Genomic DNA, 26,023 nt, shown 5'->3' with positions numbered 1-26,023 from the left:
GTATGGCAGATGTATAAACCGGTTTGAATCCCGTGTCTTACATAGGTTCATGTCAACAGCTGGGGCGCTATTTCAGGAATTGTGGAGCCTGGCTGGCCAAGGTAGGCTCCTGGAAGTGAGCTTTTGGAAACTTTTCAGTTGAGACCTTTCTGCTTCCTGATCCACCAAGATATGGACAAACCACCGTAAGTTCCCATGTCTTCCCCTCAATGATAGGCCCTAGCCCTTGAACTTGAAGGCCAAAATAAATCCTCCTTCCTTGATTCTGTCTAGTATTTGCCATATGATGAGAATAGTATCTGGTCCAGTAGTGTATGATCATCAAATATTGTGGACCACACAGAACTGGGCTGCTGTTTTTATACAGGTGGCAGTGCTTGACCAGATTCACCATCAACTCCCGAGTAACACTGGGCTTTGATGTTCTGATGGGTACCATGGCACTAAGTGCTAAGAATTCTTCAGCTCCATTACACTCTTGTGGGATCTTCAGTCTATATTTGGTATGCCATTCATAACACTAGACTCTCCTTTATTGTGGTTTCTGTCTCTGGCAACTGAAAGGTTCTTGGTGAGATCCTACTCAGGCCCTAATCCTGATTTCAGATCTGTTGGAAAGGGGGGGCTGCTGAAGAAGAGGGTAAGGGTGCCTTCTGAAGGAAATTTAGGGGCTTCCCTTGTAAAATTAAGAAAGGGCTCATCAGGAAAACCCACAGGTGTCCACCACACTGAGAAGACTCAGAAAGGCCAGCATTTTTGGATTCTTAAAACTTCTAGGGGAAATGCCTTGTGTGGGCAGCCAGAAGCTGGGTGGATGGACCTATGTGAGGTGACTGAAGGACTCCAGGAGGACCTGCAAGCAAACCCTGGGGTTAGTTATATCCTCTCTTTTCTCAGCCCAGTCTTCTATAGCCAGGGTACATTCCTCTGTGGCCCAGCGGCTTCTCACTGATTTAAGTTCCCCCAGTTACTTCCCCTTCTGTTATGATTGCTAGTGCCTTCCCCTGGAGTCCCATCTTTCTAGAGAGACTTCCCATTACAGTGACCAAACGTCTATCCCAGTTTGCCTAGAACCTTGTTAGTTTTAGTGCTGAAAGGTCTGCATGCTGAGATCAGCCCCTGTCTTGGGCAAACTAAGATGTTGGTCATCCTGGATGGCAGATCAGATGTTCAGGACCAGTCTCTCCTTGATGTCACTACACTGTCACTGGGACCATGGTGCTGAAGAAACTGGCTCTGGGCTTCACTCTACTGGAGCTCCTGCTTGACAGCAGAGATAGAGTTGAGATTTCCACAGAGAAGGTTGATGGGAGAGGTCATTCTGTAAATCTGTTTCTCTTATTGGTTAAAGATTAAAGCACTGTTGGCAAATAGGCAGGCTAGATAGGTGGGACTAGGAGACAAGGAGGATTCTGGGAGATGTAGTACAGGAGAGTCAAGATGTAGGGACTTGAGAGAAGAAGGTCTGGACCCTCTCTCCAGTAAGATAAGACCACATGGAAACACTTAGATTAATAGAAATGGGTTAATATTTAAGACAGAGCTAGCCAATAAGAAATGCTAGTAACAGCTTTATCCTAATACAGCGTCTCTGTGTGTTATTTGGGGCTGACACAGCTGTGGGACCAGGCTGGCTGGAAAACTGCTCGTAACAAAATGGCGCCCAACATGGGTACTAAGAACTTCCACTTAAAACTTAACAAAAGCTTAAAAAGGGATTTTAGAAACAAAAGAACAGAGACAAACAGGTCATCTTGGCAGCAGTATTTTTCTCAGTTGGGCTCTGTTTTGCTAGAGACAAGCAGAGATTTTCGCAGCTCCTTTAAGGGAGATTTCCTCACTTGGCATAAGTGGCAAATCCTGCTAAGAACTTAATGGTGTGTATACGAGAGCTAGCAGTGGCAGTGATGACATCTCCAAGCTGGCAGCATGCTGCTGGATTAAAAAAAAGAAAGAAAAGAAAGAAAGAGTGTGAGTGTGGTGGCACACACATTAAATTCCAGCACTTGGGAGGCAGAGGCAAGCAAATCTCTGTAATTTCAAAGCAAATCTGGTATACATAGTGAATTCCAGGGCAGACAAAGTTACACCGAGAAACCCTGTCTCAAAAAATGAAAAAAAAAAAAAAAAAAAAGTAGAAGAAATAGAGTAATAAAAAAGCCATGTAAAAATGGAAAATACACAGAGAATCTGGATACTATATGCTATTGTGTTGTCTTTGAATTGCTCAATTGCTAAGGAAGGAACAACAATTACTGTAATACACTTGATTATCAATGCTGCTGAATTAATCCAATTTGTATATTTTAAAAATGCTTTGACTTCCACGTCTAAGGACAGGTTACTGGGAAAAAGAATTTCTATTTTTATTTCCATAAAAAACGAAAAGCTATGGATTCCTTCCAGACTAACATGGTTTGATCAAGCAATAACCCCTGAAACAGTGTCCCAGGTGATCCAACATTTAAAACAGCTGGGACAAGGCAGCCTTGTAGGCCACTACAGCCAAGATTTCTGCGTTTTCTTAGGCTCCCTAAGATAGTGCCCCCTACCAGTAGGAAGCAGTTTGGAAAGAACAGTGCCTAAATTCACAAATATTGTCTATAAATGTTTGTTTTCATTTAAATGGGGTTGGTTATAAATGGTTAATGATCACAACCAATCTGTGTTTAAAGGTAAAAAGGGGATTATGGTATAGAAATAAATACTTTGTTTTAGAATAGATTTTCATTTATTGATACAATTTAAGGTCATTTTGTGATATGTTTATTTCTCTTCTTGTTTAATTATTGTGTTTATATAGCTAATTTAAAATGTAATTTAGTACAGATTATAGATAGTCACCTATAATAGTCAAAACATATAGTTAGGTTTTCTAGATATACAGAGATATATTTCAAACAGATAGGTGTTCTTCAAACCTTTCAAAGACCTACAGAATATGGCATTTAAAATGGTTTAGGGTTTTTTCTTAACAGTGAGGTACAACTGCTCCTGGCAACACCACCTGTGTCAGAAAGGAAGATGGACATCGAAGAAACTTGTTATGGAGTTTACTTCCAATATGGTAAGACTGGACATTTGGGCAAGTTACTGCTCTTGTCTGGACTGTTTGACTTTATGCTGTATAAACTGGACATGCAGGACCCACAGAAAAATGACTGACAAGCTGCCAATGTGGACAGTTTAAAGTTTCCTACTTTGCTGAGGAGTCTGCCAGACACACTATGGCCTGTAGGTGGAAGATGGAATATTACAGAAGAACTTCAGGTGACTGACCAGGCATGGAGTTGTCTCTGTCATCTCTAGAGTTTATATACCATCCTTCTGTGGTCTTTGAGGGAGTTGAAGATAGATAGTTATGGTTATAGTTTTCCTTAGTTAGGATTAAAGGTAAGTTAAATATAAGACTTTAGACTCACAAAGATAGGATAGATGGAATCATTTCTTTAAGTCTTGCTAAATGTTAATGGACTAAATATTGTTAACTATAATTCTTATTTGATAACTGTTTTGTTATATATTTTACTATGTCAAAGTTAAACCCCTCCTTTTTTAATTAGGCAGAAAAGAGGAGATGATGGGAGATGTCATTCTGTAAATATGTTTCTCTTATTGGTTAATGAATAAAGCACTGTTGGCAAATAAGCAGGCAAGATAGGCAGGATTAGGAAGACAAGGATGATGCTGGGAGATGGGTTAATATTTAAGACAGAGCTAGCCAATAAGAAACACTAGTAACAGACCAACAGCTTTATATCTAATATAGTGTGTTATTTTGGGCTGACGCAGCTGTGGGACCAGGCTGGTGGAAAAACTGCACGTAACAGAAGGTGTCAAGATCGGAATGGCTACGGGGTTGGCCTGCTTGGAGCAATGAGGGAGTGAAGAAAGGACAGGCACACATAAAGAAAAGCTGAGCTGGGGTGTGGGATAAGCTTTGATGCAGACACACCAGCAGCAGCCCAGAATCTCAGTGTTATTTATTATCTGAATTGAGGAGGTGGATTTTTTTTTAATACATAGCTGAATGAGGAGACAGGTTTAGCCTATCCTGGAAGGAGGTCTCTATAGGGGAGCTTTCTCAGCTAAAACATTGGGGAGAAGGAAGCTGGAGCCCATACTTTTCTGCACACACCATCAACATCTGCACAAGGGAAAGGGGAAGGCTTTGCCATTCCCATGGGTCTGAGCACTGGTGTCAGCATTTATTTGATTCATCTTCCAGATATTGGTGTTTTTTTTTTAACTCTGGCTATGGTTATGTCAACAGCACACATTCATCCAGGAGCTTTTCCACTCCTACAGAGTACCATGAGGTCCCAGGCAAAAGATAGCAGAAGTCTGAGGGGCCGTCTCCCAACAGCACTGCAAGGCCGGATCTTTCAAATTAAGTGTTGAGAAATGACTCTGTGGACATAGGAGAGCATTTTAATATGGCCAGGAGCTTGGACACACACGTGTACACTGAGTGACGAAAGGCCCTTCTGTCTATGGGTGTGGTGACAGCCAGCCCCTCCCCAACCCCAGCTTTACAGGGACAAGTACACAAATGGAGTCCTGTATGTCATGTGTCTGCATATTTGAAAGTTATAAATCAGGCCTAAAGGTCTCAATTAAATATGTTCTATTCTACTCCTGTATGTGATTTCTAGTTATTAGAGCGTGGGAGAGCAAGCAGCCATTCCAGAGATGAGTCAGCTTCACTCTGGCAATGCCTGGCAGCTTATGTGAAGTAACTGTTTTCTAGCTGACATGTCATTTCCTTGCCCTTCCTTTAGAGGGACCAGGATGTGTGTGAGTGTAATTGATTTCCCCGACTCTATATATCAGGTTACGATATTATGCAGCAGAGTGCACTGAGGGAATTTGATTTCTGAAGAGACTGGATTGTCCCACAGATGGTAACTCTCTTCTGATCCTTTGTCCTCTCCATAGGTGACCCGTTTGAATGGAACATTTATTTGACTAATTTTCCAGATATTGGTGTTTTCTGGAACTCTGGATGCTTTCTCATATAAGCTTCATGGGGGGCGTCTTTCATTATCACCTGCAATCATTCTGAAACCAAAAGATGATCTGCCCTAACCCTCAATCATGTCTCAAATCCAACCCAACACCAGGTTCTGCTGATTTTACCTCCTAAACATCTCCCGATTGTTACTGCAGGTGTATACTCTGAGCCAATATCACCTTTAGCACAGCCACTTCCTCACAGCTGTTTCTGGCCACTGCAGTCCTTCAAGGCATTTTCTGCATTCCGACACAGTGCTTCCTTCTTTGCTTTGCTTTGTTTTGAGGCAGGGTTTCACTATGTAGACCAGGCTAGGTGTAAATTCACAGAGAGTCACCAACCACTGACTTCTGAGTACTGGGACTTAAGGTGTGAACCATGACTCCTAACCACAGACACTCTTTTATAACATGGCAGTGATTGAAATGCCTTCTTGGGCCTGGGAAGTCACTAAATAAAGTGCTTGCTGCTCAAACACGAGGACCTGAGTTTGATTTTCAGAACTCACATTTAAAAAGCAAAACCAAACTGGGTAACCAATAAGGGGGCTCCTCTCTGGGAGAGGCTAATTCTCCCTCTCCCAGAATTCATTAGCCTATTTTATTACCCTGTGTTTTGTTTTGATAAGGAATGGGACCACATGAAAGTTTCCCCTTTCCACATTAGCATGTCTATTGATATTGTCATTGTTTTGGTCTTTTGTATTCATAATATATATATATACATTATTATATACATATATATACATATTATATATACACACACATATGTATACATATAATATAAATGTAACAATAATAATCAAAGAAAAAGAAGCTATCAATTTGGGAGAGGGGCCATGGCAGGGGTTGGAGGGAGGGTACCTAGAAGGGCCTAGATGGAGGAAAGGAAAAGGGGAAAGTGATCTAATTCTATTTTAATTGGAAACCTATTTTTAAAAAATGGGGGGTGTAGTGGTGCATGCTTATAATGCCAGCACTGGGGAGGCAGAGACAAGCAGATCCCTAGGGATGCCCGGCAGCCTGTCTACTCTGCTTGTTGAACTCCAGGCTAGAGAGAGAGAGACCCTGTCTCAAAAAAAAAAAAAAAAAAAAAAAAAAAAAAAACAAGGTGAATAGTGCCTGAGGAACACTACCTGAGGTTCACCTCTGACCTTCTCACACCTGCACCCGTATTAAACACACTCACTGGCTTACTCTTTCCTCCTTTCCCCATCTGTGTCTCCCTCTCTCCCTCCATTCCTTTGGGTTGAACTCAGGGGCTCACACATGCTAGGCAAGCACTGAGCCACATCTCCAACCTCAGTGCCTCTGTGTTGCTCTCCATACAAGATCCAAATCTTCAGCACAACCCGAGAAGCCCTACGTACTACAGCCCTTTGTCCTTCAGGTTGATGTCAAGCCCATTGCTCCTGCTTTCTGATCTTGGCTGGCCTCCTGTGCACTGTGATCTCTTCAGAGGCAGACCCCAGCACACGCCAGAGGCCCAGAAGCCCTCTCCTTGTTAGCTGTTACTCTTCTTTAAGATCTCAACTCAAATGCTACTTCTTCAAGGTCAGTTTTGGACATGGTGTCTCATTAAATGGTCTCCTAGAACCTTGAACCTCTTTCTCATAGTACTTAAAAGTGGTTGCAATTGCTCATTTTTTGTTTCCCCCTGGATAGTGAAAACTGTTTCCTGCTTCTCCTCCTGTATTCTCGGTACTGAATGCAGCCTGCTCCATGCAACTGAAACGCAGCTCTTGAACGCACACCTGCTCATCTCCTGAATCTCAGACCATGTGTCTAGTTACCTGTAGGCAACTCCATCCTTCCAATCGCTGAAACAGTCATTCTTGATTCATTTTTCTTATATCCTGGTACCTAAACACCAACAAAAACTGTAAAATCTACTCAGTGTGGTGGCACACACTTTTAATGCCAGCACTCAGGAGGCAGAAGCAGGTGGATCTCTGTGAGTTTGAGGCCAGCCTGGTCTACAGAGCGAGTTCCAGGAAAGGCTCCAAAGCAATACAGAGAAACTCTGTCTCAAAAAACAAAAACAAAAACAAAACAAAACAAAATCTACTCAATGTCTGTTCAATGAAAGAATATGGCTCCACTGAGGAAGTTTCTTGCTAATGTCTACATTGTGAACAGCTAATAGGCTACACTTAAAAAGGAAGGAGTAGAGAGGGAAGCATACAGATTAGAAAATTATAGCACAGACCTCATTGAATTTAAATTATAAAAAATCATGCCAATTATGATAATATGATTTTTGGAGATTAATTTTTGTTATTTTTAGTTATATGGACATATGGGACAGGGGCAAGAAAGGGTATGTGCACATGAATGCAGGAGCCTGCAGAGGCCATGGGCTGTGGATCCCATGTAGCTGGAGTTACAGGTGGTTGTGAGCTGCCTGTTGTGTGTTTTCGGACCTGGGTCCTCTTCAAGCTGTCTCTGTGGTGGGCTGCTGAAGTACTGAGTGAACATACTGTTCACACAAGCACATCCATGTCAAGATCCCTCGTGCCTTAGATCCATGGGAAAGGCAAGCCCTTCCCCGGGAAGGCTCTAAGGGGTGGCAAGGTCTTCTTCCTTGGTCCACGTGCAAAGAAGTTCTACCACAGCATATTTCTCCCAGAGGTCTCTGGGTCAGACTGCTTGCCTACAGAGAACCACACTAATGAGCTCACTCACACCTTGTTTGTGTTGTGTTTAATAAACTCATTCGCGTTTCCAGGCTGCTGCTGGTGTATCAGTTGGTCAATCCCAGTCTTTCTGTATGTGTGTCTGTCATTTCTTCATTCTCTTTCTCCCAAGTTATGTCACATCCAAAGCCATGAAGGTCATGGTAATCTTATTAGTACAAGATAATAAAAAATTGTAGTTGATGGAATTTAATATAAAGTAACATTTTTTTTGGGGGGGTTGATATGTGTGCATGCTGTGTGTATACATACTCCCATGCAGAGGACAGAGGCTGCTGTCAGGGTCTCTCACTGAACCTACAGCTCACTGATTTGGCAAGGCTGGCTGGCCAGTGAGTCTTGGGGATCAATTTGTCTCTGCTTCTCCAGAACAGAAACAAGGTACATGATGTATGCAGGGTTTTACATGTGTGCTCAGAATTTGAGTTCATGTCATTAGGCTTGAGTGGCAAGCACTTTATTGATAACTATCTCCTGAACTGGTAACTATTAATTTCAAAAAAAATTTTTAAAGATTACTTTCTTGCTGGGTGTTGGTGGCACACGCCTTTAATCCCAGCACTTGGGAGGCAGAGGCAGGTGGATCTCTGTGAGTTCGAGGCCAGCCTGGTCTACAGAACGAGTTCCAGGACAGGCTTCAAAATAATACAGATAAACCCTGTCTTGAAAAACCCCCAAATAAATAAATAAATAATAAAAATAAAAAAGATTTATTTTCTTATTTTATGTATATGGCTGTTATATGTTGGGCACCACCACACACATTCTTTGTGTCTGAGAAGGTCATAAGAGGATGTTAGATCCCCTGGAACTGTAGTTATGGATGGCTATAAGCTAGCATGCAGGTGCTGGGATCTGAACCTTCGAAAGAGTAGCCGGAGCTCTTAACTGCGGAGCCATCTCTCCAGCCCACTATTTACTTTTTGGAATGAGCGCAGTGCCATCAGTACATGTGAAGTGGTCCGCTGCCCAGACCCTGCTTCAAAATATTACAATAGAGAGGGAACGTTGGAGAGGGTACAGCTAGATTATGATTGGTGACGAATTGTTGGCATGGGTTATGGGTACTTGGGAGCTGCACATTTGAAAATTTCCACATCAAAAGATCTAAAAATATATGTCCAGAATGTGACATGTCCCTACTATTTCTAACATTCTTGTTTTCTCTTTTCAGCCTTGTCCAAGTCACTGCTGCCTCCCACCTGCTCTCAATCTCTCTTCACCTGCTCTCCTGCCCTGTCCTTCCTGGTGTCTGTCCGCTGTACTGCAGGGAGAATGGTTTCTCTCGAAAGCATCAGATGCTCTCCCTTTCTGCGCAAGCCCTGTAAAGGGCCTCCCCTCGTTTGGGGCTTTTGGTACCTCCCTGACCATGCCCCTTCCCCCAGTCCCTCCTCAGCTTCACCACAGCCCTACGTGTCCGAAGAGAAGGAGCCAATGCTGTGCCAAGGTCCACAGAGACCTGCTATACGTTCTTTGCCTGCCTGTCCAGCTGGCTTACCCAAACACAGACTTTTGGAACAGTTTACATCCACCTGCGGCGCCTCTGTTCCGATCACACCAACATGGACCTGACCCTTAAGGTGGGGGCCTCCCTCAGAACTTCTTTCTCCTCTGGTTTTTGAACCCTTTGGAGCTCAGGCTCAATTTCCTAATTCTCTGTTGCTCCATCAGCCCCATTCATGAGACTTGAGTACTGGAACATACATGTTCCCTTTTATATCTTTGTGGCCTGTGGCTTGATAAACTCAACAATACTAAGAATTAAGCATATTAAGGTATAGATGGATTTTTCTTTGGGCCACCAGCTCACAAACAATGGTACAGAGACTTAATATTAATGATGAAAATGTGGCCTTAGCTTAGGCTTGTACCATTAGCTCTTATAATTTAACCTGTTTCTATTAATCTAAATTTTATCATGTGCCTTTTTTTAAAACCTTTTTTCATTCTGTATGTCCTCCTCCCATACCTAGACTGTTCCTCCTACTTTCTCTTTCTCTGCCCAGAAGTCCCGCCTATATCTTCTGCCTAGCCATTGGCTGTTCAGCTCTTTATTATACCAATCACAGCAATATATCTTCACACAGTGTACAAATATACTACAACATTAAGGCCTACCTGTAATCACAGCATGTGGGGACTGAACAGAGGAGGATCTTGGACTTGAGGCAAGCCTGGGCCACTTAGCCAGACTGTGTTTAAAACATGCACACGCACGCATGCACAAATCAAAACCAAATAACAGCCAGAACTCTATGTGTTAGCATTGATCCAGCTTTTAAGATCTCTATCTACAAAAGTTATTTATGTTAGACAAAAAAAAGTTATGCCTATAATTACTCAGTAGGCATAACTTTTATCAGAAGACTAACCTTGATTTAGATAGAAATGTTTAATGGAAACATTAAAAAATATTTGTGTGTGTGTGTGTGTGTGTGTGTGTTCTGCCACAGCTCATGCGTGGAGGTCTGAGGGCAACCTGCAGGAGACAGTTCTCTCCTTCCACCTTGTGGGCCTCAGGGATTAAATCCAGTTGTTGGACTTGGTTGCAGGCACTTTCATGAGCTGAGCCATCTCCTTGGCCCACAATAACATTTAATATAGAATCAATACCTTTGCTATCACTAAATAATAAATATAGCATTTCTAATAAAACTAGGTTTTCCATTCGTCATCTATAATTGGAGACATCATTGCATGCCAACATACCTGCTCAGTTATATTTCTTTGAAGAATTAGGGCCAAGGGTGCAAGCTAGGGAGGGAAAAGGAAACGGCAATAGGTGACCAGGGTTTGGTGAGAGGGAGGGAAAAGTCCTCAGATATGGACAGAATCCAAACTGGAAGTGCTCTTGCCTCTGCAAAGAGAGTGATGGGCAACAGAGTGAAGCCATACCACTGAAGTGGTGACTGAAATATGAGCTTTAAGAAATACATACCAACAGTGTTGACTCACTTGACTATTTTTAAATGCATTTAATATACTTTCTTTCTTTTTCTTTTCTTTTCTTTTCTTTTTTTTTTTTTTTTTTTTTTTCTTTTTTTGGTTTTTCCAGACAGGGTTTCTCTGTGGCTTTGGAAGCTGTCCTGGAACTAGCTCATGTAGACCAGGCTGGTCTCAAACAATGAGAGTACTTTCTTAATTTCTATCGGCTCTTACCTTTTGAGCCAGGATCTCTCTAAATAGCCCTGGCTGCCTTGGAAGTCTAACTGGTCTTTAACTCACCTAAATCCACCTGCCTCTGCCTCCCTGCTAGGATAAAAGGTATGCACCATCCTGCCTGGCTACAAAGCTCTTTCACTATTTAAATGTTCTACTAGATAATACAGTTGGTTTTTAGCAGGTAAGTTATCAATTTGGGGGTAAATCTGGTTTGATTCCCCTTAAAATAGAAAACAGATGCTTCAAGGAGCCACTGGTGTTTTTAAAAATCTGAATCTCTTTGCTTGTGTGGGTGGATTATATTTTCTGACCCTCTGAACCCCCTTTTCCCATTTCCCTTTATGACTGACTGCATTTGCCACAAGACAATCAGCTAATGTTAGAAATATAGTCTCTGACAATGAAACATTTTTCTTTATGTGCAAGGTTGCTGGCTGATATCAGCATGAAATTATAACTTCAGTCCACAGTCTACAAAAACAGGCAAGGTAGACACTCTGGAAGCAAGTCTTATGGGGGCAATAACCCTAGGCCATAAGAGCAACTAAAGACATATGGCACCAAGCTGGGGACAGCCTCCTTCGGCCCACTCCACAAAAGCCTCTAGAGCATTCCAAAGCTGCCTGACTTTGTCTTGCCCCCTCAATCTCCAGGTTACTATAAGCATTTTTATTGAAAGGGCTGAAGAAGTTCAAACATACAGACTTTGGAATCAGGCAAACCATACCCTGTCTAGCTGTGGGACTGTCTCAGATTCACCACAAAACAGGTAATGGGGTTCTCTTCAGAACTAGGGGCTGATACTGAATGCCTCGACCCAAAGACAGTGCTAAGTGCCTAGGATTCAGTGGATATAATGTGCTCTCTGTGAGACTAGAGTACTTTCAAGTGAGTATTTCACTCTGAGGTACTATCATCACACTAGGCTCACCCCAACAGTCAGCAGAGCGTTCAATGTCTCTAATTCAGTTTCTATGTTGGTTTGTCCACCCTTGCTGGCCTGGAACTCATTATGTAGACCAGCTGGCTTCAAACTCAGAGAGCTGCATGCCTCTGCCCCCTGATTGCTGGGATTAAAGGCATTTAATATAACAGTTTATAAGTCCTAAGCATGTAGGTTCCTGAATCTAAGCAAGGAAACAATTATGTGGAATGAGTATGGTGTTTAACAAAGCCATGAGTCATAAAGATTAAATGGCTGCACAAAAGAAATAACACTAAGACATTAAAAAAGAGACTTAATGTAGGAATAAGCTATTTTAATCAAGCAAAACAAATTTATATTTATTATTTCTAAAAATAAAATTAAACCTTTCCAATCCTTAACATCTGCATTTAATAATATCTTCTAACCAAAATACAGATGCTAAAACAGCAAATTACAATATATCTTGTACAGCATACAGTATGTTCACTGTTGACACTTTAATTCTACTTGGTTGTTATGTACTCGATGCATACTTAAACACCACTCATAACATTTTCACAATCAACAACAACAACAAAAAAATGTAACCAGTTGTCTTAAAATGGCTCTGCTATAAATTGTATAGAATATACAGAATTACAAAGTCAAGTATTTTATCAAAATATACACCCATCCCTGAAACTAACACAAGCTATCAACATTTTAAATGAATAATACAATTATAGAAAATATTTGCAAAATTATTTTTATGTATAAATATTCTGCCATATTTACTTTGGTCTAGAATAATCAGCATACAAGTCCACTTAAAAAATATCCACATATAACGCTGGGAGACATCGGTACATATAATTTTATAATTTTAGTTAAATCAAAACAACTTAAATACATAACTGATTGCTTTATAATCATAACTGAGATAAAACAAATTAGTGGATCACAGGATTGCTTGTCATCTAATTATTAATTCAAAAGTGATTTTTGTAAGCCCTTTGTGACTACCTCCTTAACAAAACACACGTGAATGGTGTGGGTGTACATATATACAACGAACAAAATAAAGATGAATTTGCTTGTATTTCCCCATTTTCCTCTAGTATATAATACTGTATGTAGGTGAAAGTAGATGAATAAATGATAAATGCAGATAAGATACAATATTGGAGTTGCTTAACAACTACAGTACAAAAAGGTCACCTTGAATCATGTCCTTTTTCCTGGGTGTTTAAATGTCTTCTTGCCTACCCCAGACCACACTAAGTCTTCATGGAAATACCACTTGTTGCAACCAACTGGAGTCCTCTGAACTACTTCTTCATAATGACAACTTTTCAGCCTTGGATTTCCATCTACCAAATCCAGTGAACAGGAATGGCCGCTGACCACTCTCAAACTGATCTGGTTTGCTCACACTGGTGACTGAAGGAAGGGCAGGGATGTGCTCACTCTCCCTCTTATCCTGGCAGTTTTAACAGTAAGACTCATGAGTTTCAGCTCGCCAGGGTCCTAGTTCACATGAAAGGATATCCTGAAGGGCAAATAGACTTCTGAGGGCGATGCTGACAGTTTGCATCAATATAAAAAACGACTTAGAAGTGTGAGACTTTACGGAGGGAGCTAGATGTCTGCAAATGTAAAGACAGAGCTTCAAAGTCATGTTAGTAAGGGCAGAACCCTGTCCCTCCACATCCTATCTCCCGATCCCTCAAAAACAACGCTGCTGTTTGAGGAAAGGAAGGTCATCACTTCCCTTGTGTCATCAGTGGGTGGGGGTGAGGTTTCTGTTGTCCTTTTAGCTAGAATGTACCTGTGGGCTGCATTATCTCCAAGAAGGTGTACACTTGAGTTAGGCTTTCTGCTGTTTCCAAGTGTCTGTAACTTCGTTACCACAGAGGTATGTCTTGTACTCAACCTCTTGCATAATTCTTCAGTAGAATGGGAGACATCAGGATTATTTGACTCCTTAAGTCTGTGTGGAATAGCCCCCAACATCCATGGCCTTGGGATGACTGGAAGACTGCAGAGAGTTCAGAAGAATTCCGCCATTCTTCATTCTCTGAGGCGAGGCCATTGCAAAGGATTATACGACGTAGGTAATCTCAGGTAAGTTGTGGGAAGGCTCTCCCTTTAGGTAAGGCATGACTTAGGTTTTGTGTGACGTGAGTAGACCAGTTCTAGGAACAGCCCAGCCATACTTTAAGAGAACAGCACAGTATTCCATTGAAAAGCACACGCAAGTTCATTGGTCAGATTCCAAACGCTCTACTGATTTCCACACCAGTCCTCATTAACTGCAGGCCTATTGCTCATTATTCTCTAAGAGGGACATGGACAGTTAAAAGCTATAGTGATTCATATATGTATTTTACAAGGTTTATGTTGCAGAAAAGATGATGTATGAATGTCCTACTTTAGGCTACCCATTACATGTTTTCAGTTATATTGTTAAGTATTTTGTAAATACCCATTAGTTTAAACAAAGGTTAATAGTGCAGAAACTGGATGGGAATAAATACTGTCATAGCTCATTTAACATTTAGCACATCTCAGAGATGCCATTTTCACGATTCTGACCCTTACTTTCTCCAGTGACTAATATCAGTTCAGCAGTCCTCATTAGCGCTCACCAGAAAGTTTTAAATTAGGCTAAAACTCAGCTGCTTTTTCTCACTGTTCAAAATACCACAGCTAAGAACTTTATGAGCCGTCACAAAATACTTGGGTCCTTAGAGAATTCAGCTATTTTGTTTATATGCACTCTGTGTGAAGTGAATGATAAAACCCAAAGTAGGTGTTAGGATCCTTTTTTTTTTTTTTTTCTTTCTTCTTTTCTTTCTTTCTTTTTTTTTTTTCTTTTTTCTTTTTTTGAGTTTACACAAATAAGAATTAACTTGCCCCCACTCCTTTGTGACTATTAAGTGAACAAAACTAAACTTTAAAAAAAAAGCTTAAAAAAAAAACCCCCAAAACTCACAAACAACTTTTTGAAGACTTTTCTAACTGTTGTCACTGGACACTATTAGCAAAGGTTTGTATATCATCCTTTTGGTCACTGTCTTCTGAATCAGTGCAAAGTTGACTCTCCAAGAGATCGGAATTTTCATCTGTTTTTTCCTGCTTAGTTAAGGTCTTGAATAAATGTTTCTTTTGGTGCATTCTGAGGGCAGCAGCTGTTTTGCATATTTTGGGGCACTGGAAGCAAGCAAAGCCTTTCCCATCATGCTCCCGAACATGCCTCCGCTCATGATTCCTTTTTGTGGAAAGATACAAAAAACCCTGAAAGCAGAACTCACAGTGGTAACGTTTTTCCCCCGTGTGGATTCTTTCATGGATTTTGAGAGACTCGTTCAATGTGAATGCCTTGTTACAATACTGACAGATGAACTCCTTCACACCCAGGTGGATGCGCTCGTGTTTCTGTAAGTTCCCTTGCACTGAGAAGCACCGCCCACAGGTCTTGCACTGGTATGGCTTCTCTCCAGTATGACATCTCATGTGCATCTTGAGCGTGGAGGGGCTCTGGAACTGCTTTTCGCATAGCTCGCAGATGTAAGGCTTCAACGTGAGATGTTGGTGGGGCTTGCCTTCGGCTTCCATCCCCGCTGCTCTGTCACCATCACAGAGCTGACACTGTAGCTTGGGCATCTCTTTATTTTCTTCTTCTTCAAGAGTCTTCTCTGGAGGTGGCTTCACCTCTGCACGATCCAGTTCCGCTGGGTATCTGCACCTACCGCCGGGGCTTCGGCCCCCGAGCTCCTTCCGCCACTTGACTTTTCTCATTTTTCTCAACTGTTTGGATTTCTTCTTGGGCTTATAGTTGTAGTATGGGCGCCACGGCTTATCAGTGGAATCCTGGTCACTCGCCTCATCAAATGCTTCACTCATCTCTACACATTCAGCCTGGCAAAGCCCAAGGGGGCTGTCCCCATGGGTTTCTGGGTCACTCTCCCGAGGCAATGTCTCCTCCTGCATTTGATACTTGGGTTTCCTCCCTCTTTTGTAAAACAGCTTCGACCCAAGGATATGCCTTTTCACAATGGCTTCATTCCCAATTTTCACTGTTATCTGGCAAAGGGGCGCCACACTGCTATTTGTGGAGGTGCCAGGCAGAGCAGGTTTTGCAATGTAAGTTTCAGTTTTACTGGTTCCTTCAACAGCATTTGTGGTTTTGTCCAGAGCCTCTCCATGGTCAGCAATGTGTTTCGCCTCCTCTGTTATTTCTCCCTTGTTACACGGAATAGCTTTCTTTTTCTCCTTAATGCTTCTGGGTCTGCTTCCAAGTTTACTGGCTTTATCTGCCTCAGGGTTGCTATCCTCTTTCAGGGATGGACTGAGGACTGGTTGTGAAGGGGCCTTGTCATTGCTGCTGGCCAGGGCAGCAACTGTATTGCTGTGCTTAATCACTGATGAAAACTGGCTGCTATGCACAATGACGGACGGCACTGTGCCACCGAAGCTGATCACAGAGGCTGACTGCTCACCGCCTCCACCCACAGGTGCGCCATGCGTGGGCTCTGCCTGGAGGTTGGCACTGACTGCGGAAGACACTGGCACCTCAGTTGAATCAAAGTTGTTGATGAGATCAGTTTTCAGTTTCTCCTTTTTCCATTTGATGCCTTCTGCATTTTTTACTTTGGCAGAAGTGGGTGTGCCCTGATGTGAGGGTGTTTCCAATGGGATGGCAGGGTGGCTGGTCAAGGTGTTTCTGCCATCTTGGAAGTTCAATGTGGGCATTTCAGAGCTCAGTGAATTTGGAACAACAAACGTATCTGGTGTAGACTCACTCCTTTGACCATTTTCTCGAGAACTTTCATAGGAAGTATTCCGGAAGCTCTTATAAGGTGCTCTCTTGCACCTCATAGGCAAGAGCCTGTACAGTTTGTATGGATAGACAGTAGGCTTTAAGCCTCCATTTGAAGTTTTTTTATTGATGGAGAGTCTGTGATCTATGGCATGAAAAGACTTCTGATGGTTTTTCAGTATGTAGTAGGTCATAAACGTTTCAAGACAAAATATGCATTGGTACCGTCTCTCTCCAGTATGCCAGATCTCATGTCGTGTCCTGTACTCGGCCAGTGCAAAGACCTTGTTGCAGTAATGGCAAGGGTATGTTCTTCTCCACGAGTGAACGTTTGCATGCCTTCGGAGACTGGATAAAGTCACATAACTACGTTTACACACAATGCAACTGTAGAGCATCTGCCCGTTCACAAATTTCACTATGTGGTCTGTGTCTGGCAAGGTACTCCCAGCGCTGGAAAGTTCACCAATCCTATTTTCTGGTACTAAGGATTCTGGACTTGTAAATGTACTTCCATTTTGTCCAATAGTGGGATAGTTTTCTAAAAACTGTTGGTTTCCTCCTGGGATGGGCACGTGACTTGACCTCATACAGATGTGCTCGTGCCGATCTAACCTGTTGAGGGTGGTGAACTGCTTGTTGCAGTATTTGCACACTAAAGGCTCCTGGGTTGGCTTGTGTAGCTGCATGTGGGCACTGAGCAGCGTGCTGCTGTCAAAGGATTTGGAACAACAGCTGCAATTATAGACAAGGGGCGGGGCCTCTGCTGCTGTTGGGCCAGGAATATCAGAGGGTTGGTTTTCCTCTTCTCTGGGAAAATGGACATCTCCTTCCTTGCTGGGAGCTTTTGAGTGTGACAGAGTCGGAGCTGGCTGTGGACTTCTTTCTTGACTAACCTCTGGGCTGGTTACTGGAAGCAGTGGTGTCTTTTCTGGGGTTGAGTCAGAATCCTGGGGTTGGGTCTTTGGCTTTCGGCATGGCTTTACTTTTGTTGCAGGAGCTTCGCCATCTTCTTTTCCTGTTTTACCAGATAAACTACTGTCAGGTTCCCGTACAGGCTGACTCCTGTAAGCCTCGGTGATGGAAGAAACGGCATATGAGTGTTCAGCAAGTGTGCGGACAGGCTCTGCCTCGTGGCAGACATTGGTCCTCTCCTGGCAGAGGCTGGCTGTTCTCATCGAATCAGACACTTTTTTGAAGCTTGCCCTCAAGTCCAGTGGAGAAAACATGTTATTACTATTTTCCGTTTCAATGATGGAAAATGCATTTGTGATCCTTGGCCCATTAGTAACGGTTGGTTCTTCCTGCCTTTTCTCATTTTTTTCCTCTTTAACCACGCCCTTTTCAGTAATGCAGACTACATAGGGACCTGGGGAATTTGAGAAGCTGCGGTCACTAAGGTCTTCCAAGAATGATATTCCCAGCTTTTTCCCTGCAGCTGCAAGATCAGTGACAGTTTCCTGCCTCTTGACCACAACAGTGGAGCTGTAGATATAATTAAGTATTTCTGTAAACACTTCAGCTTTCAGATCATCCAGCTCCAGGACGTGACTAGAAATACAGATTGTATGGCTCCAAAATATATTTTTGAAATAAAGGCTTGAGGCAGCCAAGACATTGCTGTGAGCTTTAAACTTGGTGTCTTCCACAATGATGGTGACATCACATAAAATGCCCCGAATCCGCTGCTCATTTAAGATGGAGAGCACCGTGTCACTGTGAAAGTCATCCTTGAGGTCCCTGGAGAGGGACATGACTGTCATCTGAAACAAGAAACAAATGGTCAGGGGGCTTCCATCAGTGACTTGCTCATCCCTAGGCTATTTGCTACTTTTGGGGAAAACTGTTTCTTTACACATGAAAACTCCAACTTTTATCTCATCCTGTTGTTTCTCCTGAGACTTGGAAGTCAACATTAGAAGCCCAACCTTCTCACCCCAGACTGTTTCTCATGCCATTGCTAGTAGCTGTAGTTGGAAATCCTCCCAGGACTCCCTCCCCATCTTCTTGGCAGTCTTGGCTATGTGTGTGTGTGTGTCCAAATATGGGGAGGGCAAGCAGAAAGGGTCTCCCCACTCAAAGCTGCCGTGCTCTGAGACTCGAGACCTGATGGCATCTCGGTCTTTTAGAAGCAACCTCTATTTATGTGACTTTCCCCTAAGACAGGTCTTACTATTTAGCCCCAACTAGCTTGCAGCTTATTATCTAGTCAAATCTGGCCTCGAATTCAGAGATCTACCTGCCTCTGCCTTCTTTGAAATCCCCTCCCTGACAGAGGGCCTGGGGCTTAAAGCCAGGCTATCACACATGCTAGGTGAATCACATCCTAAGTCCTGCCAACTTGGAACTAGACATGTAGGCCAGACTAGCACTGAATTCACACAGATAGGCCTGCCTCTGCTTCCTGAGTACTGGGAATAAGGGCATACATCAACACACCCGGCTATATTGGATGGTGTGTGTGTGTGTGTGTGTGTGTGTGTGTGTGTGTGTGTGTGTGTGTAAGGAGTAGGTTTTTCCGCATTTACAGAATGACATCTCCCATCATGTGTGTTGCCAAGGACTGGACCCCTGGCCTCTACATGCTGGTCAAAGGCTTTACCATTGAGCCATACTCCCCAGCCTTAATAATCTGATCCAAACATGATTCATAATGCAGGAATAATTAATTTTGAAAAGTTTCTTGTAAGTGAGTGGGACCTTTATGTGAACTGTCTGCTCAGAGAAGCAGCAGGAACGGAAGAAGCCATTCTACCTCATTCCTCTGATGACCTTCTCTTCTGAGTGGCAGGGTACGACTGAGTCTGACCAGGACACCTGCCTTCTCTCCACATGTGGCCTGCGGAGAACTCTTTGCTTTCCCTGCTGTTAGAACCAGACTAGACTAGAGTTTTTTAAAATGAAGGCGAACAAAGATGACAAGACACTAAACCAGGAAAGTGTGTTTCTCAGTCTATGCTAATGAGTCTCATCACAGCTTCCTCCATTAGAACCACTGAAAGGCATGGTGCTCTTGGATGGTTCAAGGATGGTATGCAAGCTGCATGCATAACTCATTCTCTTTAGTTAGACTAGCTGGTGTTATGAAAAATGTTCAAGAAACAACCCTTCAAAGGTTTCAGTTGTCTTGGAAGAGTGTGGCAGAGCAGGGCAGCTCACAGGTAGTGGCAGGAGGAGGAAGGAGGAAAGGGAGGAGAAAGGGAGGGTAAGAGAGGGAGAAGAGAAAGTGAAGGAGCTCTGGCTAGCTGCTCCCCACCCCCTGCTTTTATTCTATTCAAGTCCCCAGCCTGGTGCTGCCCACATTCAGGTGGGTCATCCGCCCTTATCCTTTCTGATACATACCGGGCCATGCACAAATCTCCTCTGTACTTCTCAACCTAATCAAGCTGACAATTAAGACAGACCACTCATTCTTATACCACTGTGTGGGTGGTGGTGGCTGAATGATCTTGTCATTCTCTCTATGTTTTACTGTGAACCTGGGATGACCAGAGCCTACTGTCACCCTAGTGGCCAAAGTAGCAACTTTCACATTTATGCACAGTAACAAATACATGACCTAAGACACAAATGAGATGAATACCCCGAATTCATGTGATAAATCTGTTCCGCTCTAGAACTTTCCACTTATAGAGAGAATGCAGGCAGAAACTCACAGTTCTCAGTCTCTGCTTATTCATCATCCTTGCATCTAAACTGAAACAATACCCTGCTCTGGTTGACAAGACACACAACCACACATCCTCTATTTCACCATCCTGTGTCATCAGTATGTGCAATCTCCAGAAAGCCATACAACTCAGGGTCTCTCTAACTGCCCGTGGCAATGTCTTCCAAGTTCTGAAGTATGCATTTAGTTAGACAGACCAAACATCCTCACAAAAACTCCTCTTAATCTTTTTGTAAAGGGTCTGTTATAAACTGGGCCCCATTGTGCTATTTAGCTTTCTTTACACAGCATCATTTGATAAATTCTTGTATCGCTTTTGGTCATGGGGAAAGGGCACCTTCCTCTGACTCCTTCAGTTTTCACAAGGAAACTACATACGTGCTCACCAGCTTTAGTTCTTGAAACAAGGAAGCATAGGCTTTTGGTCATTTGCTGCAGCCACTTCTAGCTGGGGTTTCTGATGTGACCATTGTTTCAGTTTCTTTATTTAACATTAGTTTTTCTACTTTGCTTTGTCTTGCCTCTAACTTAATCTTTTATAAGTCTTTCCTGGAATTGTGGGGGATTGTTTCTACCAGTGAAAACTGAGAGCGGAAATATATCCTATAGGATCAACTTTCTCCACAGCTAAGTATTCTTACCCTGTTTAATGTCTCGGCACACACACACACACACACACACAATGACAGGTGTCTTCTTGAAATGCAGGAAGGATTAGACAGTATTGGAGTTGTCAGTGGCTTGGCAAGGACTGGAACCATGTAGTCATGTCCTCTGCATAAACATACTGCTGCCTGAGCATTCATGGCCAAGCAGCTTTTCTTGGTAACTGGTTAGAACACTGATAAGAACAAGGAATGTGATGATTACTATCTCCAACTTGACAATCTGCAGTCACCTGGGAGGCCACCTCTGGGCATGCCTGTGGAAGGTTATCTCAACTGTACTGAGAGTGGGAGACCTGGCCATTGTGGGTAGAACCACTCTTTGGCTGTGTGAGTGGAGAAATGCATCTCAGAGCAGCATGCATTCATCATCTTCTGCTTTCTGATCATGGATGCAACGTGACAGCTGCTTCAAGCTCCAATGCCTTTCCATAGCCTTCATGATGGAGTGACTCCTTGAACTGGGAGCTGAAATGAATCCTTTTTCCCTTAAGCTGCCTTTTTAAAATAAATAAATAAATAAATAAATAAATAAATAAATAAATAAATAGCCATGTTATTCTCTGTGTGTGATGTGGAGGGAGGGTGATTTATGTGTGGTAGTGGGCATGTGGAAGTCAGAGGACACCTTTGTGGACTCTGGTCTCTCCAAGCATCACTACACAGGTTGCAGAGACTGAACTCGGGTCAGTAGGCTTGTAGGGTAAATGCCTTTGTTCCACGAGCCACCTCACCAGCCCTTAAGTGTCTTTGTCACAATAGCAGCAGCAAAAAAAAAAAAAAAAAAAAAAAAAAAAGGGGGGTGGGTGGGTGGAGGAAGCCATTCCTGCCAACATCGGCGGTCTCTGACATTAGAAATGGAAGCACTTCCCAGCAAAGCCTCCACATGTCTCCTCAGAGCGTAACTTAAAACAGAAGTCAGAGGAGCCTCTGCAGATGGAAGGGCCCACAATAGATCTTGGAACAAAAAGTCTAAGTCAGAAAGAAGATGAGGCTTAATTTACACGTACTTTCTAAAATGTTTTCTAAAAACAGTTTCAAGCAACAAGTTCACTATTCTTAGCTGTGCTACTGAGAAAAACTAAAGAAGCACAAAAAGGCTAAAAAAGGGTGGCTGGCTCAGCAGTAAAGAGCACTGGCTGCCTTTCCAGCGAATCCATGTTTGATTCCCAGCACCCACATGGCAGCTCACAACTGTCTGTAACTGTAGTTCTGGGGAACTTGACACCCTGTTCATGACACACATGTGGTACTCAGGCATAATGCAGGCGAAGCACTCACACATATAAAATAAAAATATATTTTAAAAGGCTAATACAAATGGTCTAGATATAAAAAATTTGGTGAGCCAATATTAAAACAATCTATAATTAGATAACTGTTAACACTTGGTCTGTGTTACAGTTTTCCCGAGTCTGTATTGTTTAAACTTTACTTATTATCATTTCGTACTGTGTATATGTTGTTTGGGTGTGGGAGGAGGCATCCGTGTGTATCAGCGTACACATGGAGGCAGGAGGACAATAAGGGAGTCATTTCTTCTCGTCACTCTTACGTGGGCTCCAGGGATTGAACTCAGGTCATCAGGCTTGCCTAACAAGTGCCTTTACCTGTTGAGCCATCTGAATTTTAACCAGAATAGCTTTTGAAAGCCCTTTTAAATACATATATGTATATAGACACACGTACGTGTGAATACATGATGCATATATGAACATAATACACGTCTATTTATAAGTACAGATAGAGAAGTAGGGTGAATAATTCAGCACCCAAAACAGGAACACTAGAGAGATGAAGGAAGTGTAATGAATAACTATGCCAAGGAAAGAGCACATACTGGGACTAGATCCCAAGAAGGTGAATGGTCATCCTATATTCACATACATAAATACGTGAACAGAATATTCACATGTCTTGTTTGAGTATGTAGTTGTCACAGGGAAATTCTAGTTAGTCAGCATATTTGGACTTTTCAGCTGGCTTTGTACCCTGCCCCACTCCAGCTCTACAGAAACAAACACATATACATATTGTACAAACACGGGCTCGTAAGTTAGATACTTCCAGTGACTAACATGACTTTGCAAGGCCGGGTGTCTTGGTGCACACCTGTAATCCCAGCACTTGGGAGGCTGAGGCAAGAAGACCACAAATTCAAGGCTAGTCTGGGCTATAGGAGAGACACCATTTAAAAATAGAGCCAGCTGGTGGTGGGGCACACCTTTAATCCCAGCACTCAGGAGGCAGAGGCACGTAGATTTTTGTGAGTTTGAGGCCAGCCTAGTCTACAAAGTGAATTCCAGAACAGCCAGGGCTGTTACACTGAGAAACCCTGTCTCACCCCAACCCCCTGCAAAAGGTAGATAAAATGAATAAGTAAATACAAATAATAAAATTATTCTGTTATACTTGCTTTCACAATTAACTACCTTGTGTATATGTTACTCTCTCTCTCTCTCTCTCTCTCTCTGTCTTTCTCTCTCTGTGTGTGTGTGTGTGTGCAGATGGATACATTGGGGGTATACATGGCATGTGTGTACATGTCCATGTGGAGATCAGAGGTCAGTCTCTGGTGCTGTTCCTAAGGAGCCACCCACCTTGATTTATGAGACAAGGTCTCTCACTGAGACTTAGGGCTCATTGTTAGGCTAGGCAAGTCCCAGAGATACTATCTGACTCAGTAATGGGTATCAAACTGGGGTCTTCGTGCTTGTGGAACACACTCTATTGACTGAGCTACATACAACCACAGCTCCAGAATTACCTACCTCTTAAAAAAGAAAATAAATATCAGCTCATGGTAAAGATTCCAACAGTTGGGGGCAGCAGTCCCTTCTCCATTCCAGCCTCCCACCCCCACATCCAGAGGTCCAGTTGGCAATCTGCCTTTTCACGTCATTGAAAGACATATTTTCTGTGTATATCATGCTTTATCTTCAAGGTCTGCTTCTCCAACCTAGAGCTCGTCTACTGGGCAGTCTTTAGATATATCCATCTCAAGTAATAGCTCACCTGGGTAGCCTCCCTCTTCTTCTGGGATTTCTGATTCATGCCCACTTTGGAGCCTCTGGGAAAATATTCGAGTACCTTTTTTGAGGAGTCCCCAAAGTGCAGGAACAATTTTGACCATCTTTGTACTCCCTAGACCTATAGCACAATACATGCTGATCATGTTGACCAGCACAGAGTAATTTAAGCAAATGTCTATATTTACATATTGTGCAAACAGAACTTCCTGAATTAGAGCCTTAAAAATCAGACCAAAGGGAGCCCAATTCTGCTTAAGCCAGAGCAAAAGTGGGAGGAAAATAAAAAATTAGATTTTGCCAGTTTTATTCCTGTGTCCTTCAGCCTGGCAGCTTTTAAAGCATGTTTCAAGGGCCTCTGGGTTTTCAAAGACATTGTCTAGATTTGTGAGGTTAAAACTACTTTTGTAAGTGATATAGAGATATTATTTATGTTTTTTGGTATTTGGAAAGTTTAGAATGGTGTAATGGCAATGACAGGCAAGTGCTGGTACCTCAGCAGACACTATGCCACAGAAAATCACTGGAAGGAGTAAAAGTTAGTCATTTTATTAACTTTTAATTTTGAGACGTATGTACGTACGTGTGTGTGTGTGTGTGTGTGTGTGTGTGTGTGTGTGTGTGTAAGCATTCTGTGTGACAAACAAAGTGCCATACGGAATACACTTAAGAGTGCATTTCAAACATAACTGCTTCCAAGAAAAGCAACTGGGTAGCTCTTTGAGTTGTGAGGTTAACCAACTTAGCCTTTTGTCATGGAGCACCGTTTTGAGAGAATCACTCACTGATAGACTGCAGTTATTTAGGGCTTTAAAAACAGCAAAGATTCCCTGTCATTTCATGGAGATAGGTATTTTGCTACCAATAACAAGGTTTTGTTTTATATGAAATTTAAATTTTGGGAGCTACATTTCCCAATACAGAGTGATTTTTCTCACGAGGTGTGATTTTGGATATTGTTTAGCATATCTGGAAGGTTGGCCTAACTCAGGGGAGCAGTATTTCCAACACATTAAAAGCAATAATGCTGTGTTAAAGGTACAAAAGAGACCAGAAGACTTAAAAGTAAAAAAGTATGCAAGGTTCAAAGCACTTGCTACACCTAATTTTTAAAAGATTATAATGTCAAATTTTGGTGTAATATCAAAGACTGATCATAGTGAACTAGAAAGAGTATTTTAAAAATCTTTTCAAACTATTTGTTTGTGCAAAATTGAATTTCTTCATATACCTCAATTCATGAAATATGCTGTATTACAACTGGATATGGGAACAGATGTGAAAATCAAGTTGTTTTCCTAGTAAGCCAAAATTGAAGATATTTGACAAAACAAAATACTACTCTTCTTACTGGCTTATTTATTTCACACAATCATCATTTTAAGTGAAATGCTACTTACTGTTTAATTAGGTTGACCAAAGTCATTTTCATGAATATTTAAATGTTCATTGAATTTTCCTATATGGTAAATAATAACAGATCTCAGATGAACAAAGCCTCTTGGAATCTTCAATGATAAGTCCAGGGGCTGAGGAGATGGCTCAGTGGTTAAGAACACTTGCTCTTCCACAAGATCTCACTTCCTGGCAGCTCACAACTATGTATAACTCCAGGTCTAGGGGATCCCACACCCTCTTCTGGCCTCTGTGAGCACCAGGCATGCAAATGGCACACAGACATACATGTAGGCAAGCAATCATATGCATAAATACAAAGAATATAAGTATATCCTAAGACAAAAACGTTGAAATTACTGTGCTAATCTATAAGGCAATATTTGTAATACTTGAAATAATTTCCGCCTTTAGGAAATTTACTTTATTTTACTCAATAAAAAGAAAACTACACATATGCCTATAAGAACTAAATACAAAGTGACTAAAAGTAAGACACAAAGCAGAAATCCCCAGGAGACAGGTAGGGAAACCTATGGATGTGGGATGGAATCATGACTACAGCTGCACAGATGCACAGTTTACCACCTTGACGTGAGTGTTCTCTTTGGACTTGAGTGTGGCTAAGCAGCCGGGTGGACCCTGGGCTGGGTGGAGCATAGGG

General features: G+C 42.3%; 1 protein-coding gene across 15 annotated transcripts in view; it reads right to left on the bottom strand.

Annotated features, from left to right (window-relative positions):
- Positions 1-12,109: 12,109 nt before the first annotated feature.
- Zbtb38 (zinc finger and BTB domain containing 38) overlaps positions 12,110-26,023 on the bottom strand; it is a 69,843-nt gene continuing 55,929 nt past the window's right edge. For all 15 annotated transcript variants that reach the window (XM_051206675.1, XM_051206693.1, XM_051206716.1 and 12 more), the window contains one exon: positions 12,110-18,363. In XM_051206675.1, the coding sequence (XP_051062632.1) occupies positions 14,806-18,363 (3,558 nt within the window). In that variant the 3' untranslated portion in view covers positions 12,110-14,805. The remainder of the gene's footprint in view (positions 18,364-26,023) is intronic.

Source organism: Phodopus roborovskii, unplaced genomic scaffold, assembly GCF_943737965.1.
Source record: "Phodopus roborovskii unplaced genomic scaffold, PHOROB, whole genome shotgun sequence".
Taxonomy (NCBI): domain Eukaryota; kingdom Metazoa; phylum Chordata; class Mammalia; order Rodentia; family Cricetidae; genus Phodopus; species Phodopus roborovskii.
This window is presented reverse-complemented; position numbering and strand designations above follow the sequence as displayed.